General features: G+C 37.2%; 1 protein-coding gene across 1 annotated transcript in view; it reads right to left on the bottom strand.

Moving 5' to 3' along the window:
• Window positions 1-584: 584 nt before the first annotated feature.
• FBXO8 (F-box protein 8) overlaps window positions 585-19,469 on the bottom strand; it is a 52,148-nt gene continuing 33,263 nt past the window's right edge. Inside the window, exons 4-6 of the mRNA XM_075556865.1 lie at window positions 4,061-4,179; window positions 2,687-2,883; window positions 585-1,212 (exon numbers count right to left, since the gene is read on the bottom strand). Of these exons, the coding sequence (XP_075412980.1) occupies window positions 1,025-1,212; window positions 2,687-2,883; window positions 4,061-4,179 (504 nt within the window). The 3' untranslated portion in view covers window positions 585-1,024. The remainder of the gene's footprint in view (window positions 1,213-2,686; window positions 2,884-4,060; window positions 4,180-19,469) is intronic.

Genomic DNA, 19,469 nt, shown 5'->3' with positions numbered 1-19,469 from the left:
GCGTATCTGCATGTGGGCAGACCCGCCTGGAGATGGAGAGAGGCGTGGTGACTGAGTTCCGAAGACTATCAGAAATATGTGTTTTCCGATGGTCTTAGGCGACCTCTGTGAAAGGGTTGTTTGACCCCCAAAGGGGCCATGACCCACAGGTTGAGAACCACTGACTTACACTTTATCTGGGAGTATAGGTTACTGTTCAAAAGTTTTTAACTGCCAGGGAGTTGCTGAATAATTTTATTTTCTTCCTGAAAAGGGGTTGGTAAGCCAAATAAGTTTGGGAAACTAGCATATAAACACATTGTCCCCTATGCATTTGCATTTTAATTGGCAAATCATTACTAGTTAAGATATATTTTATATATTTGCTTTTCATTAAGCAGCATTTTTGCTCCCAGGATTAAATCGGATGTTTTAAGAAACAAAAGTCCAGTGACATAAAAATAAGTGCTAGTTTGCACAATACTATGGCAACAATAAATACTCTTCAAAACCCAAAGGCAAAGAAGGTGTTCTCACAGTCCTTCTGAAGTCAGCCCCACTTTTTCAGAGAAAGTAAACTCAGATCAAATAAACGCAGAAGACAGTTTGAGAGAAAAGGAGAAACTTTAGTTAAAATCTTTACAATAAAATAATTACGATTATAAATCTCTTTAGTTAAATATGTACACATTACATGGTATTGTAAAAAGGAATGAAATTAGATAAAGTTTCAGGCAAATCTAATGCACAAATACACCATCTTTTAGAGTACAAGGTCAGTTTTACATTCTTAAATAGTTTTGTCAGCAATGGCTCGGCTTTGTGCAAAACATGATAAGCAAAATTAAGAAAAAGTCTGTAAAATTCTTTAGTCCCCAGGAAATTCCTAAAAAAGAAAGTAGTGAAAGGAAGAAAGGGTGCACACTCAAGGCTGATTGTACAGCGGCTAGCCTGACCGTCACTGACGCCCTTTCCCTGTCTGCTAACTAGGTCCTTGGGGAGTTTTCACTCGAAGTTAAAAGATGAAGTCCTAGTAACTGTGCTTTCAGGCAGCCACGTGGCCAATAAGGTAGATGTTGTCATAAAGGTGCCCTACAAAATCTTCACTAATGTTTTGAGCAGCACGACGGGTGTTTCGAATAAATTCTCTTTTGGACATTTTATTCTTCACATGAGGGCTAGTGAGGTCAATGGAGAGTAGAATCAAAGAGTAGCACAGCACATAGACTGCATCTAGGAGGAAAGAGACAGTTATCAGCCACTTAAAACCAGTGCCAACGTTCACAACTTCAAGAGCTCAAGATTACAGCATAGCCCCATCTCGTTTGCTGGGATTTTCCAGTTCTGGGTAAACAGGGACTCGAGAGCCAATATGAACCGCACATCAATTCACTTATATTCAAAATTGTGAAATTCAACATGTATTTTCTTCCATTAAAAATAAATTTAGGCATTTATACCAAAAACTCATTAAATATTTAAAAATGAGAATTTATTCTCAACTTTATGTCAGTATTGTTAGATTAAACATAAATAACTTATAAGATTATTAAATGAGAGGACCTGATGCAGAGGGCTTAAGTGGAGAGCAAATGCTTTGAGAGTGATTAGGGCAAAGAATGTACGGATGTGCTTTATACAACTGATGTATGTATATGTTGGATTGTGATAAGAGTCGTATGAGCCCCTAATAAAATGTAAAAAAGAAAAGAAAAAAAAAAGAAAATGATTAGGGCAAAGAATGTACAGATGTGCTTTATACAATTGATGTATGTATATGCATGGATTGTGATAAGAGTTGTATGAGCCCCTAATAAAGTGTTTGAAAAAGATTATTAAATGAATATTCCATTTGAGAAATATATTTTAAAGGTCTATAGAATTAACATTAATTTCAAAGTAAGCTTTGAGGAAAACATTGCTTTAATGAAGTACCATTCAGGAGCTGACTTTCTTCTTTATACGATCTCATGGCAGTATTGGCTACTTAGTATTAAAGCAGTCTAAGGCGTCACGACACTTGCTATTACTTCCAGTGAGTACTGAATGGCGACTGCACTCAGGAGCATTAACATGGCAGTAGCAATTACTATGGTGCTTACATTTTGGGATACTATAGTCTTAAGGAAGCCAATTTAAACGTTATATCTTGTAAAATGTTTTTAACATATTATATCATGAACTTAAAAATCACAATAAAATTGTTCATGTAATGATATATGTGAAGTTATACCAAATGAAAAACAGGCAGGAGATGCAGGCCATATATATATATATATATACACATATATATACACACACACACACACAAACACACACACACATTAAAACAATTTCCATTAAAAAAAGGTTAGAAAAATTCTAGATGTATTTACTTATTATGTGTACTATTAAAAGCATTATGCATAATATCTGACATTTTCGTTAGACTAGTAGAAATATCTAAGGTTCAAACAAGAATAATTTAAAGTAATCTATTTTGCTAAATATAACTTTCTTCCTAAAACAATATATTGTAAAAAAAAAAAGGCACTAGCTAAGACTAAGGTGTTCCTTCAACTCACACGCACGACAGACGCATCCTGTGGAATGGCTGCTACAACCAAAAGAAAAGTATGAGTGGCTATCAGGAGTGAGAAAAGCGTCTTAGACTACCGCTGCTACTTATCGGAAGACTGAAGGAACGATTCACTCTGCATATTCTTACCAGGACTAAGGCCAAGCTCTCTCATTGAATCCGGGTTACAGGCACAGAACCTATGTGAGAACTTTGTGATAAGAGTTTCAAGATATTCTCCACGCTCTTCAGGGGCATGGATATGACGAAAAAATTCTCTCAGTGCATTTGGCAAGAACTGATTTCTAAAATTATGCAATGTCACAAGGTCATCCAAGACATCTCTCCTAGTAGAAAGACAAGAAGATGTAGCTTTAGTCAGTATTTACTTTTAAAAAATAGTAATAAGAAAATCATAAACTATCATTTTTGATGGAAAATATTTCAGTATTTTACTGTTTAGCTGATCAGCTAATTCTGTAATACATAATTTGGAAAATTAAAAAATTTAATAATTATCATTTATTAAATTAAACCAGTTTAAAATGTTCGTAAAGAGATTATAACAAAATAAGGTAAAACTAGTAATTATAAATAGAGAAACAAAGGAATTATGCAGTATTAAAAGGAGCATCTTCAAACGCTTATGTGTTTTCCTAGCTAAATCAATATAGCAAATAGATTAAATCCATTTCAATGCAAATAACACATATTTACACATTTGTTTTCTAACTGCTCTGTCTAAGCTCCCCTTCATTTCCCAGGTATTTTGCATTTTTTTAACATGCTATTGTAAACAACAGTATACTTCTAAGTATTAATGAATAACCCAGAAGAACATTGTAGTAAAAAATAACTAAAATTTGAGCCATTCAATAGATTAGAATGAAATTTGTGATTTTAAATATGATTTTAAAGTGTTCAGTGACATCACATCAAAATATCCAAACATTCTGATGTCCATTGATTGAGAGCCTCAGTTAAAGAGTACAAATGAATGAGTAGCAACAACAAGGGCAGGTATAATAGGCATCCTCCATCATTATGTAGCCTATCAATGTCCCAGGTTCAGACATCTCAAACTCACACATTGCACTTGTGTGTATTAGAAATATGCAGTGATACACATATCTCATCACTAGGATTTGTGGTTTTTTGACTACAGTTTGTATTACTATGTTTTTTAAATGGGCAATTTCAGAACTGAGAACTTCTAACTAAACAATTGAAGTATAGAGTTAGTTAAAATGAAAAAAAATGAAGGTTGCTATTTCCAGAAAAATGTTTGGGGTTTGGTTTGTCATTACAAAAATGTTGAGCTTCAATTTTTAAAAAAAAGTAACGTTTACAATGGCCGTCTCATCATCAGCAAGCCAAAGCTCACTAGAGATGTGAAGCAGAGGCTCTAGGAGTATTTCTGTCTTTACTCAATTTGGGAACTAGATGACTGCTGCACTGTACAGTTACTAAAGTAAACTTTAAAAGCATTACTCAATTCCTTTCTCATAAATACTTTTCTTTTACCTTTCATCAAGATAGATTCTTAGTTTTTTCCAATTTAGTGTTCTTGTGCAGAAGATAAATTTTGCTATTTCCTTTGATGAATCATCTAGGATACCCTTGGACATAAAGTAGTTGACTCCCTAAAGCAGAAAGAGAAACGTAAATAAATAAAATTCACCTTTATTGATAAAATTTAACCACCAGGCAACAGTGGAGCAATAATTACAAATTATTTGCAGGATAATAGATTTTTTATACCTTTTAACATGCAAACTACAAGCTAGCACTTGAACTAATAATATTATTTATGGTTGATATTTTACATGCAATGAAAAGTAGGAAATTCAAAGTTAAGACTCCTAAAGAAATCCTCGTACAATTCTCTGCCTCATGTCAGTAAAAGCTAACTATACAGAAATGTGATGGTGTGGATGGGGAAGAAGCCATTACAGACTTTAAAACACACTTTTTAACAAGCACTTCCTTTGCCTAATAGAAAACACAACTTCTTCAATTTCAGATACATAGAGTGGTACACTATCCAAGGTAATAGCGTTTTGAAAAAAAAATCTCCAAATTAAAGAAAGAATAATGTAATTTTACTCTAAAAACAATAATGAATTATTGAGTGTAAATTAAAGTAAGCATATCTCCAGGCCCCCTTATGGATTGTACATGGTTTGACTTTAAGCACAGCTATATTCTGGAAGAATTTATCTACAACATACACTGAAGCAAAATATAAGACAAAACAATTTCAATGCTTTGCATAGGATTTAGCTTTGAATTTCCTTTTCTCTGCATGCAGTTTTTCAGAGAAGCATTAGTCATACGGTAACTCCTACTTTAGATTTAAATCAACAACCACAAAACATTAACACCAAAACCAAACGCTCAAGCCCATGTTCTCTCATATATGAATATGGAGGTCACATTCAAATAAATGCCGTATGTGGATTTGAATGTGCGGTTATTGAAATAAAAGGCAAGTGTGTTTATTTCAACTAGCAGTTATCCAGAAGCATGCACTCTCATGAATGCTTGTGTCTGGATAATAGCACATTGTATGTAGTTAATTGGTAGAGAAAATGACGTATGATATACATGCAACATACTGTTTTCACACATAAATTCCTTCAGCATTTCTTTACTTTGCAAACACTTACATAGTACTCAGAAATATTGCACACATTAAAAATTCAAAGAGCTGGAAGGATTTTTATAAAAGACTCCTCAAGATAGCAACTTTCTCATAAAATTTTGTATTAAAAATTTTGTAAAGCAATTTAGTAACATGAGGTAATGCTCTTGAAAGGTTTTAATTATCTGCAAACTATAATTCAAAAATAAAACTTTTTATACTTTAATTTTCTGAACAATCAGGATAATACACTGATAGCAATGCTAGCAAATTCACATGTGAATTTTATTTGTATAAAAGCAATGCTCATTTAAAAAAATAAAAGTATACACAGATGAACAATAATGTGAAACTTTCTTGTCAACTCAGTCTTACATCATGTTTTAGGCTGAATCCTGGAAACAAGGGCTAGAACGTATTAAACAATCAAGATGGAAAGCCACAAAATTTGTTTGGAATGAGGCTCCCAATAATTGACTCAAGGGGTCAGTGACGAGAAATACTAGTGTCTGTTTCCATCCTCTCCTCCATTAGTTTGAATAACCGAGAGTTGACTGTATATTTACTTGACTGGCCTGTTTGAAAAATAACAATATTTCAGAAGTATTTCTAGTGCTTAGTTATATCTAAACAACTTCAAAGACAAAGGAATACCTGTGAATTACTAGAGACCCTTTATTCACACCTACTTAAAATAAATTTGTAAGAGGTATAAAACTAAATTCATTCTAATATACTTCAAACATTAAAAAAATAAATGTTAATATGATCTATTAAATTGTTAGAGAATCCTGCAATTATGTGATACATGCCACTTGTTTGTAAACTACTTGTTTGTAAACTACTAGTATTTATTATAGGCAAGCATCATAGAAATACACTTTTTTATGTACTACATGTTTAAAATGTTCAGTATCTGAACTAACATAAGTTCCCCCAGATAAAACAGCTATAGCGGAGTAAATGCATACATAGTTGAACAGTTAAAACCCAATGCAGACAACTGAGAACAGCACTGCAAATATGCCTCCTCAGTTGGTTTTACAGGGAAAGGCGGCATCAATGTCAGGCCTGGGAGTCCTCGGGTGAGGAGAATGACATTAGACATGATACTAAATGAAGATAAAGAATGATAAATAGAAAAAAGCATGGAGTCAGATTTTAAATGTCTCCAATAAATACACTAGCATACTTGTACAAATACTTATTTTTCTACATGAACAAAACAAAAACCAGGATGTGAGTCTTCTTGCATAACTACACATTTAATAAGTGGTATGAATATTTTCATTTTTTAAATGAAGCTTTCAAAGGAGGAAGATCCCCAAGCTGTACAGCACATCAGAAATTAGTCAGGATTAGAACCCTCAGCAGTATGTATGGGTAGCTCACAGGGCAAAGGAAATCATGTGCATTAATTAGTTTCCATGAAGGAAAGAAATAGTACAGTTCACTATAGCCTGTATCTCAACACTACCTCGTTATTGTTTTGTTTGTGTTCTTGAGTCAATTTTTGACTTTTATTGATCCCATGTGACAAAGCACAACTGCCCCAGAAGGTTTTTTAAGGGGAGAGCCCTGGTGGGCTGTTACTAACGATTTACGGCATTGGAAACACGCTGGAAGGCCACTGTGAGTTGGAACGGAGTCAGCGGCAGTAGGTTTGGGTTTCTGCAACCTTCATAGGACCAGAGTGCCAGGTCTTTCTCCCGTGGAGCCACTGGGTAGGTTCAAGCTGTCAAATGCTGGTTGGCAGCCACGTGCTTAACCAGCACGCCACCAGGGACCCATCATAATTCACTACAAAAGTGCCCAATTCTCCATGTCACATTTCACGAGGCAATATTAATAAAATCGAACTTTGACTGAAAGGATCTGCTGCTATAAGAAAAAAGAAATAGGCTATTGTGTGTAATTCAAATAAAAATCTTAAATTCTTTGGGGGTAATAAGCCCTTTTGAGGATGATCTGCTTCCTCTAATAATGTACATACATTTAGGTTCAACATCCCTTTTCGAGTTGAGTGTAGGCAGAAAGAGTCCAAGGAAGCAATTGGTGCCATAGGAAAGGACATACTTGCAACTAGAGCGAATTGAGCTGTTCACAAGTCAACAGTTTCAAGCGCTTGGATTTCTACTTTCCTTTTTCCTGATGAAAGGTCTAAAACAAGTGTAAGCTTTAAACTTATTAGTACGGACTTTGATTGCTTAATCTATGTAAATTATAAACCCATTATACATGTGTTTACCTTTAAAAATGATCTAAATTGTTACAGCTAGAGTGCGGCTCTCCTGGGACTAGTTTAACATGGAAAGAATGGCTTCTTCCAGGAGCTTGGAGATAAAGCAGGATGGTGCTGGACTGTAATAGGTTGCGTCATAGCATAAACATGGACTATTGTCAGCTATAAGGACATTATTAGCACAAACTAATTCTGTTTAAATGACAACAAATGCAAAAAGTTTTAGGAATGAAATGGTGGTAAACCCAAATGCATATTATGAAAATACTTTATATATATTATTGCTGCTGTTGAATCAGCTGGTGACTAAAGTGATATATATTACAGAACAGAACTTCACCATAAGATTTTCTTGGTTGAAACCTTTATTGAAGCAGATTTTCAGGTCTAGCTTCTGTAGCGCAGTGGCATGGATTTGAACCATCTACCTCTGGGTTAACAGCTGGTTGCCAACACCTTACATTCCTCAGGTTCCCATTTATACATAAGGCCGACTGTAGGTAGAAATTCTTTTTGTAGGTGCTACAAATCTTCAGTGTCTTAGCAACTTGGTATTTTAAAAAGGACTAACACACAGAGTGCACCTCAGCCTCCAGGACCCTGAGACCAGAAGATCTTGATGGTGCTGTTATCACTGTCAACTGCTCTGACGAGTACCCATTTATGATTTGGATATAAAAATGTACAATCACAGATTAGTTTTTAAAATAGATATATGTATATCACTATATACATATGACACACACGTGAAACAGTTTTAAAAGCTTTCTTCAAAAATGAATCAGCACAAATAAAAATTTTTTGCATCTTCATTTTGAAATGTATTAAGGACAAAATACTATCTGCAAGGTACTCAGTGAGAGGCACTGAGAAGTATAACATGAATTTCACCTGAAGGAAACCTATTGTATGTTTGACAGGATGGGATGGGTACCCACCCACTGCCACCAAGTCGGTGCCAATTTGTGGTGAGCCTGTGGGAACGAGGAGAACAGTTCCGTAAGGTCTCCAAGACTGTACATCGCTATGTGAGCAGACGACCACATCTTTCTCCTTGTAGAGGGCTGGTAGGTTTGCAATTCTGACCTCAGTTTTAACCTGCCCGTGCCACACAGCTGTGCCACAAATACGCATGTCTGACAAACCAATGGTGCAAGTAAGTCTAGTACGGCCAAATAAAGGAGTATGAAGAAAGCATTTTGGTAGTTGAATGAAAGGAAAAGACCACCACGGAGAGCACATTTAGAGGGTCCTAGAAGAGATTACTGGGTACCTATTTTGAAGAAATGGCAGAATTTAGTTAGCTCAGAATGAGGAAGAATACTGGCAAGGAATATCTCAATCAATATTTTAAGATAAAACTCAGCTTACTTTTAGGAACCAAAGAGGAACTGTCTTGGATTTGAAAACAAGTTTAGAACTGGAGTTTAGGTAGAATGTTGATTTTCCAGGTAAACTCCAGGTTTATTCTGTACCCCATATGTAAATGGATGATTCAGAAAGGCTCTTAAGCATGCTAAAGCAGTGGCCTGCATGTGAATTTAACAGTGATATAAAGAGAAATAGTAGAAGGAAAATTAGACAGGAGGCTACTATAATTGTCCAGACTGAAACAATGAAAGAGTATAAATGGAAAGAAAAAACCACCTAAACATGTACGCAAACATAAAACAATAAACCAATCAACAGAAAACCAAGCCGAACCCATATGTGAAAGGAAGTGACTCCAAGTCCCCAAGGCATCACATTAATTGTGTGATTAAATCACAGCAAGCCTACAGGGCAGAGCAGAGCTACTGCTTTTGGTTGCTGAGAGTTTAGTAAGTGAAAACTCTCACTACCTCTGTTTGCTATGAGGTCAAGGGAGAATGATAGGGAAAAGGAAAACGATGACTGATATTTCTGGCTTACATGAAGAGGAAGATGACAGAAAGGCGGCAAAAAGGTCTTATATAAAAAAAGATAGGTGGCAGGTGCCGGTTTGAAAGGAATGACTAGTGTGGTCCCAGAAATGCTGGATTTCAGGTGTGATAGATGAGAAAGGCAAGTTGACCATGGAATAGTTTTTTTAAAAAAAATGTATGGGTCGGAGATAAAGAATGAGAATCAATAAGAGTAGGTTATAGATAGTACAATGTTAAATCAATATTCTAGAGGCAAGGAGCCTTTGAAATTTGAAAAATAAAAGAGTATACAAGACAGTCAGTCATATACCACAGTTGAACAGCATATTTTGGGGGTGGGAAATAGGGACCAAATTATGGTTCCGTCACTCAAGGACTATGTGAACATAAACAACTTGCTCAACCTTTCTCTGTGTCAGTGACTCACTAAGTAAAAAAGCTCAGATGGCGATTATAAAGAGATGAAAGTGTCTACAATAGTAGAGCACATGACCTTCAAGACCTAACCTAAAGGTTGGAGGTTTGCACCTACCCAATGGAGCCACTGTGGAAAGCCCTGTCTATCTGGCTGTTTGTCAACAAGCCCAGGGCAGTGGTAGGCAGTAACAAATGGGATTCCCACGAATTATAATGGACTCAACAGCAGCTAAAAAAAGTTCTTAGTGTAGACCATAGCTTCCTTTTTAGATTTTAAATACCTCAAAAAGAAACAAACAAAAACCCCACTAATGTTAATCCAATTCTGACTCAGAATGACTCTTTAGAACAATGTAGAACTTCCCATAGGGTTTCCAAGGCTGCAGGGAAACTAAAATGGGAAAAGCCGCTGGATTTGATGGCTGAGGGGAAAATATTGACTTCTAAAAGATCTGTTTCCACAGAGTAGTGAGGGTGTAAGTCTCAATAAAGGCTGTCCTTCTAATTGCAAGGTCAGCAGTTCAAAACCACCAGCTGCTCCTCTGGAGAAAGGACTTGCTACATCCATAAAGAGTCACAATCTGGGAAACTCACAGGGGCAGTTCTACCTTTCCTATAGGGCTACTATGAGCTGACAACGATTGGATGGCAGTGAGATCGAAAGCTAAGGAATAAGCTCGAGGTAAGTAAACTAAATATGCTACACTGGTGCAGATAGGAACTGGAGGCACAGGGAATCCAGGGCGATGATACCTCCAGGACCAGGGGTGTGAGGGGCAATACTGGGAGGGTAGAGGGTGAGTGGGTTAGAAAGTGGGAACCGATTACAGGGATCTGCATGTGACCTCCTCCCTGGAGGACGGACAACAGAAAAGGGGGTGAAGGGAGATGTCAGACAGGGCAAGAGATGACAAAATAATAATTTACAAATTATCAAGGGCTCATGAAGGAGGGGGGAGCGGTGAGGGAGGGGAAAAAAGAGGACCTGATGCAAAGGGCTTAAGTGGAGAGCAAATGCTTTGAGAATGATGAGGACAAAAAATGTACAAGTGTGCTTTACACAATTGACATATGTATGGATTGTGATAAGAGTTGTATGAGCCCCTAATAAAATGTTAAAAAAAATAAAACAAAAAAAACAAGCAAAGGAAAAAAAAAGAAAATGGGGGGTGGGGGGATGACAAATTAAAACACAAAATACCAGTTATTTAGCCCCAGGAAAGCCGAAAGTGGCAGGAAAGAATGAATAGAGAAAAGCATTGAAATGCAGGAGGGAAAAGGAGAAGCTGAAGCGGCAGGGTAGGAGAAGCAGAGCTAACAGGGCTGGACACATAAGTGGGGTTTGTACGGTTTTCTATGTTCAAAAAGTATTGCTGTTGAGTCAACTGTCGCTGGCTCTGGCTCATAGCGACTGGACAAGGCAGTGCTGACTGTCCCTAGGGTTCCTGCGGCCATCCTCGCCGTGGATGCATGCAGGATAGCTGAAAAGCACGTTGGCCTTCGCCTGTGGAGCTGTTGGCGGTTTGACCCATCCATCTGTTAGCAGTTGAGCTGTCCAACGACTGTGCCCACGGGGCTCCCAGCCCTAAGCACAGAGGCTGCGAGAGCAGTACTGGCCATAAGGAAACGCAGAGAAGGTAGGACGGTGAGTCCGTTTCTTAGGGAGGAGGGACCATCTGGGGAGAGTTGGAAAAAAGAGAGCTGATTTGTAACCTTGAGCAAAGTGGTGAAGGTTTTTATGAGCGATGGTGCAGGTTACAACAATGTACACAACAGAAGTGAAAATAACAGAATACAGTGAAATCTGATTGAAGTTAACGTGAATGTTATCCCATCTCCTCTTAAAGCTTCTTTAGAAGAACAGCTCTTTTCCACGATTCAAGGAGAAAAAAATGGAAAAAATTTGCAAAGCCATTTCCATTTATTCGTGACTCAATGTAGCACCAAAACAAATTGGAATGATGCACTCTTTGCTTAACTACTAGACACAAGTAGTTCAACAGACCATAAACAAATCACTTAAACCAGTATTTAATATGGCATTTAGAACAAAGAAAATGATGTATTAGAACAGGGATCCTCAAACTTTTTAAACAGGGGGCCAGTTCACTGTCCCTCAGACCCATTGGAGCCGGAGTATAGTTTTAAAAAAACCAACTATGAACAAATTTCTATGCACATTGCACTTATTTTGGCTTAAAGGTAATTTTTGAATTTTAGCAAAAAAGGTTTGTCCAATAAAATTTAGTAATATACTGTAATACTTTAATGCCAATTATGTAATTTTCTTTCAACAGAATTGATACATTCGTTCACAGGTAAACATTTTTAACTCTTATTAACGGAACAAATAAAATTAAAATGGAAATGGAAGCACTTTCACACTAAAGGTAACACAAATATAAGGATATAAACATATATTGTGAAAATTTTACTTTCTGAATAATAAGAAATAATTGGCCTTTCAGAGGCAGTGCTTTCGAGGTCAAATGAGAGAATTCCCATTGTCTTATTTGAAAACAGAGGCAGAAATGGTGACTATGATGGTGTAGTAGCCCATTTCCTCTGATACATGCAGTCAGGATGGTATAGGATAGAATTTTTTTTCATGAGAAAGAAACCAATGTCTTCCGACTAAATTGAATGAACCCCATCTAGATTTTAAATCAACAACAATTCAGACTCTAAGGAGTCCCAATAACAGTGGGTTAAGTGATGGATGACTAAACACAAAGCTGGCAGTTACACCCCATCAACTACTCTGTGGGGAAAAGATGGAGCTGTTCCTATGAAGATTTAGTCTCTGAAACCCTAAGGGGCAGTTCTATTCTACCTGTAGCATCACTATGAGTAGAAGTCTACTTGATATTAGTGTGTTTGGTTTCGTATTAGTTTTATAACTCCCAATTGAGAATTTAAAAAAAAGCAGTTCGAAACCACCAGCCACTCAGCATGAGAAAGAGGTTTTCTACCCTGTAAAGAGTTACTGTCTTGGAAACCCACAGGTGTAGTTCTACTCCGTGATCTAAGGGTGCTATAAGTCGGGATCGACTTGATGGCAGTAAGCTAATAGTAGGTACACATCAGCGACTGAGATGGTTCAATAAGATGATGAAGGTACTTTCCAAATGACAAAACACTGCTAGCAAGTATAAGTCAACCAACCACATGTCTGTCAGTGTGTCATACTGTGGTCGCTTCGGTATTGCTGTAATGCTGAAAATTTTGTCACTGATATTTCACATGCAGGCAGGGTCACCCAAAATGCACAGATTTCAGTTGAGCTTCCACACTAAGAACATGTTGGCAATAAAAAAGGACTCAGTTCCTCACTTCAGAAGAAGAAGCCATTGAAAATCTTATGCAATGCTTACACATTTTCAAACACTGAAAACTTAAACAAAGGAAGCAGAACATTGTTGGAGATACCGCTGGCATATGGGTCCAAGGGCACTCACATTCTGAGGAGGAACTGATTGCGTGGAGGTGAGTCGGACATGAGTCTGTGGGTGCGGAGCCCTCGATATTTTACTAGGTGATGGGGCGGGCTGGGCATGACTCAAGGTAAAGGGAACAGCTGCAAAAGTCTTCTAATGATTGGAACTTAGAATGTGTGGAGTGTGTTCAGAAATGCAATGGACCGGATGAAGATTGGTATCCCAGGCATTAGTGAGCTGAAAATGGACCGGTAATGCCATTTTGAAGAGGAAAATCACATGCTTTACTATGCCGGGAGTAACACAATCAAAAGGAATGGTATAGCATCATCAGAAAGGATCTTGATAAATCCATCATGAAATACAATGTTACTGTGATCATATTATATCTATACAATCAATACAACTATTACTCAACTTTATGACCATCAAGTCCAGTGATGCAGAAACTGAAGAATTTAACCAATGACTTCAGTCAGAAATTGATCAAACATGAAATCGAGATGCACTGATAGATATTGGTGATTGGGGTGTAAAAATGGAAACAAAGGGGAAGGAACAGTAGTTGGAAATATGGACCTAGTGATAGAAATGAAGCTGGAGATAGCATGATAGAATCTTGCAAAACCAATGACTTGTTCATAATAAAAACCTTTTCTCAACAACACAAAAGGCAATGATACACGTGGACTTTGCCAGATGAAATACACAAAAATCAAACTGACTACATTCATGGGGAAGACACTATGGAGAAGATCAACATCAGCAGCTAAAACCAGACCAGGGCTGACTGTGGAAAAGACCATCAATTACTTCTATGTAAGTTCAGAATAATGTTGACGAAAATGAAAACAAGTCCACAGAAGCCAAAATATGATCTTGAATCTGTCCCATCTGAATTTTGAGAATATTTAAAAAACACATCTGATGCACTGAATACTAATGACAAAATGACAGAGGATGTGATGAACTGTGGAAGAACAACAAAATCCTCATTCATGAAGAAAGCAAAAGGTTTATCCATAATGGAAGGATGAGAATAAATTTATTACCAAACATAGAGTACTGGAGAGATGCCTATAGGTGATCACAAATGATACACCTGACTTGAACAGTTAAAACCTTATCATTTGATCCCTCCCTTCCCCCGATACACTTTGGGCCTGATCTTGTTTTCAATACTTTTCCTGTTTTGTTTTTTGCATGTTGGGGTTTATCTCTGATGTATTTTATCACTGTGAGAGTTTTTCGATATATGAAACTCAGGAAATGAAGAAACAAGAAAGAGAGAAAAGATAGATGTGGATGTCTGAAGAAAATCTTGAAACTTGCTTTTAATCTTGGAGTAGCTAAAGCAGTGAAAGAAAAGATGAAGTCAAGGAGCTGAACAGAGAGTTTCAAAGGGCAGCTTGAGAAGACAAAGCCAAATATTATAACACAATGGAAAGGTCCCGAAATTAGAAAACGAAAAGCGAAGAATGTGCTCAGCATATCTTAAACCGAAAGAACTCAAGAGAAAACTCAAGCCTTGAATCGAAATTTTGAAAGCCCCTCTAAGCAAAAGATTGAATGATTCAGGGAGCATGAGGAGAAGATAGAAAGACTAACCAGAGTCACTGTATCAAAAAGAGTTAGTCAACAGCCCACCATTTCAAGAGGTAGCCTATGAGCAAGAACCAATGGTGCTGAAGAAGCTCAAACTGCACTTGGAGCAAAAAACAAGGCTCCAAAAATTGACGAAACATCCACTGAAATGTTTCAGAAAAATGAAGAAACACTGGAAGCCTTCATTTGTCTACGTCAGGAAATTTGGAAGACAGTTCATTGGCTAACTGACTGGAAGAAATCAATATTTGTGCCAGCTTCGAAGAAAGGTGACCCAACAGAATGCTCAAATTATAGAATGATATCATTGATATAGCATACCAAGTAAAGTTTTGCTTAAAATTACCCAACAACAATGGCGGCAGTACAATGACGGGGAACTGCCAAAAGTTCAGGCCGGAATCAGAGGAGGATGTAGAACAAGGGGTATCAATGCTGATGTCAGATGATCTTGACTCAACACAAAGAATCCCAGAAAGACGTTTACGCGCGTTACTCATTATGCAAAGGCATTCAACTGTGTGGAGCATAACAAATTGTAGAGAGCTTTGAGAAGAACGGGAATTCCAGATCACTTCATTGGGTTCATTAGGAACTTGTACACGGATGAAGAGGCAGTTGTGCGAACTGAACAACGGAATAGTCTATGATTCAAAATCAGGAAAGGTGTGCATCTGGGTCGTATCCTCTCACCATACTTGTTCAGTCTATATGCTGAGCAAATCACCAGAGAAGCTGAATTATATGAAGAATGTAGCATGAGGATTGAGGAAAAGCATATTAAAAACCTAAGGTATGCATATAACACAACCTTGCTTGCTGAAAGTGAGGATTAATTGAAACACTTGCTGCTAATCAAGGATTGTACCCCTCAGTATGGAATACAACTCAATGTGAGGAAGAACCAAATCCCTCACAACTGGACGAATAGGTTACATGATGATAAATGGAGAAAACCTGGGAGTTGTCAAATATTATGTCTTACTTGGATCCACAATCAGTGCTCATCAAAGGACATATTGTAATAGGTAACTGTTGTACAAGATCCCTTAGAGTATAGAAGGGCAAGGATGTTATTTTGAGGACTACGTTGTGCCTGACCCCAGCTATTGTATTTCACATCACAGGCATGTGAAAGGTGCGCATTAAATTAGGAGGACCTTACAGAGGTGCATTTGAATTGTGGTGGGGGAAAAGAGTACTGAAGTACCACGGTCTGCTACAAAGACAACTAGCTCGACATTGGAAGAAGCAAGGCCCGGGTGGCTCTTTAGAGGCAAGGCTGCCGGGGGGTTGCATACATGCTTTGCACTTCTGTCAGGAGAGACCAGTCCCTGGAGGATAGCATGTCTGGTAAAGTGGAGGGGCGGTAAAAAGAAGGCCCTGGCGAGATGATTGACAGGGGCTGTATCACTGGGCTCAGGCACAGGAACCACTGTGAGGAGGGTGCAGGACCCTGCAGTGTTTCCTTCTGTTGTGCACAGGCTCGCTATGGGTCGCAGTAGACTAGATGACATCTAACAACAACAGGAAGGGTTATTATTATTGACACAAGTTGATAGCTGAGGTAGGATTTCCTGGAAAAGACCCTTTAATCTCTAAATTGGCCAAAAAGAAAGCATTCTAAAAACATATGGCGGTAACACTGATGACTAGCAACAATTGAAAGTAATGAGAACATAAGTACATTTGAACATTGATATTTGTATATTTGGAATACTTACTTTATAAAGATCACAAATATTGCTTTTGTAATGTGAATATGTACAACTATTTAAATTCTATTTTTGTAAATAAAATAAGTTTATCATCTAGATTCAAGATGAACACTTACAAATGTGTCTTAATTCTGAAACAATTCTGAAATAAACAATTAAAAAAAACTTCAAGCAGACAAGCACAAACAGTACTGGCATTACTACTTAATTATTCAAAAATGAAATTACTTATGCACGCTACCACTATTTCAGCTTTGTTATTTAAATAGCACAAAGGAACATGTTTTAAATCGAAAACAATTTTGGACCCCTAATTATTGTTTGGAGTTCCTGTGTGGTGCAAACAGTTAAATGTTTTACAGCTAGTACCCTGGTTAGCAGTTTGACTGTACGGCACTTCAGAAGTAAGATGGGTGATATGTTTCCAAATCGCCACAGTTTTGAAAATCTTATGCAACAGTTCTATTCAACACACTTGGGGTCACAATGAGTTAGAATCGACTCAACACCATTCAATAATAGTTTTTGCTTACAATGTCTTCAAAGAAAGTAACTTAGTACCATTGTAACAAAAAGTTATTTGTCTCCACAGAAGACTGCTCATCAAATACCAACAATTCAACACCAAACTCACTGCCATGGAGTTGATTTTGACTCCCAGAGATCCAGTGGGACCAAAAGAACTACCCTTGTGGGTCTCCAAGGCTGTGAACTCTTTAGGGGGATAGAAGGCCTCATCTTTCTCCTATCGAGCAGATGGTGGTTTTGAACTGCTGACTTTGTGGTTAGCAGTTTAATCCATAACCCACTAAACACCAACAAATACAATTAAAGTCACAGTACCATCAAATTTGGAATATGTTGCTGTGACTGATAATAAGAGGAGGCTTGAAAATGTTAGTGGACAAACAAAATGAAAAGATAATAAAATTTTTTTTATAAACTTTTAAAAACTTTTCTTATTAAACTTCTTGAACAAGGAGTTTGTTGGCATGTGCTTACATCAGCAGTTCAAAACCACCAGCTGCTCTAAGGAAGGAAGATGAGTTACAGTCTTGAAAACCCACCGGGCAGTTTTACTTAACGGATAGGGTCCTTATGAGTCAGTATGGGCTCAAAAGCAGTGACTTTTTTGTTTTAATTACTTAAAGGGCCATTACACAAATGTCAAGTAAATATCTACTAGAATCAAAAAGTCCCAATCTCAAGGAAAGTGAATGACCTCTATTCAGTATGACTTGACTGGCAATGACCAAACTGATGGATTAATTTATTTAGACAGAAAAGGGAATTCGGTGTTGGAGAGTCATACTTTTAAACTTTGACTCAAATGCCACATAAGAGATGGGAGCTTCGTCATGAAGTTGAACATTCCAACTCTTTTGGGAAAACATTACTTAGAGAGGAGAAAACTCTTTAAGTTATTCTACGAAAGACTTCTATTTTGAACTACCTCCTTTTGTTCTGATTACACTCGCATTAGCAAATTTGAGGGCAAAACAAACTGATATGCTAAAGATAATTAACAAGGTTTATTATTACAGAAAATAATTGGGTTCAGAATTACTCTTATGTCAAACTCCTATGCATTTGGGTAATAAATTAGAATATATCAAAAAGAGTAAAGAATGTCTGCCTTGAGTAATATGCTCCTTTAAGATCTATCAATACAAGATATGGGATAAAATAGGCAATATCAACTCTAAAGATTAGATAGAAACCTTAGATAGCAGTGAGGTTATATTGGGAGAAGAACAAGGCAGAACAAGAGGACGGAATAGATGCACACTAGAAGAAGGTATTTAATGTCACTAAATTATTCCTGAGGAAAATGGAATTGATCTATGTTCTATTGCATATCTTCACTAAAGTAAAAAAATAATTAAAAAAAGAATATACCAGGATACTTTTAGTGGCAAACAATAGATTTATTACCTTTATAATAAGACACACCAAATTAACATGGCTCCACTGTTGCTATGCTCAGAGATGATTTCATGTACCTAATTCCTTCTTTCCAATCTGTTATTCTCAGTGAATGGCTACCATCCTTCATATCTGCAAGATGGTTTGTTGTAGGTATTCCTGCCATTATATCATTACATCCTTATATACCAATGTCAAGAGACAAACAAAAATACACAAAGATATACTTCTGGTTTTTTAAAAACTGAAAACATTCTTCTCTATACATCTGTATCTACTCTCATGGCACATGTCAGAGCTGATTACACAAACATGGAAGCACATAGCTCCAAATCATAACTCCATATAGGCTTTTGTAGGCTGTAAATTTATACAGGAGCAGTTCTGTGGATTTGAACCACTAACTCTAACCCAGCAGCATCAAGAGAAATGGAACATGATTATCTTGGACTAAGCTATATTCACCTCTTGGGACTGGGGATGGAACCATCCTGTCAGATGGCTGAGGTATAGATGGGTGAGGATTTTTAAATAGTTGAGGTTGTTTTAGTGAGAAGTCTGAAAATAGTGGGGTCTAAACCCTGCCCATTTGGACTACTATAATTTTTTGTTTCCTTAATTACTCTTATCATCAGATACTGTGGTATTAGAAGGAACTCTATTACTCCTTCTGAGTTTCACCTACATCCTCTTTTTTTTACAATGGTTAGTAATAACTAGACTCCTCTTTTATTAGACTTAATCACCCCACTACAATATAACTACTTCCCCTCATGGTTGTTGCTGTTTAGGCTATTGGTTTACTGGAAAGAGGACCCCAAATGGCCCGAGAGCCATCTCCACTCTCCACTCAAATCCTGTTGTGTGTCTCCAGTGTCAATAGGCTTCCTTTGGGTAAGAAGGCCTCTAAACCAGCAGAGCCAAGAAAAGACCGCAGAATCACAAACCTTTAAAACAGGGCAGATACGGATGCTTGCCCAAGAGCTATTCCCATCTCTCCACCATTTTAGCATCTCAGCTATAGACATGAAATACGGTAT

Source organism: Tenrec ecaudatus, chromosome 8 (assembly GCF_050624435.1).
Source record: "Tenrec ecaudatus isolate mTenEca1 chromosome 8, mTenEca1.hap1, whole genome shotgun sequence".
Lineage (NCBI taxonomy): Eukaryota > Metazoa > Chordata > Mammalia > Afrosoricida > Tenrecidae > Tenrec > Tenrec ecaudatus.
The sequence above is the reverse complement of the archived record's forward strand: the minus strand, read 5'-3'. Positions and strand labels throughout refer to the sequence as shown.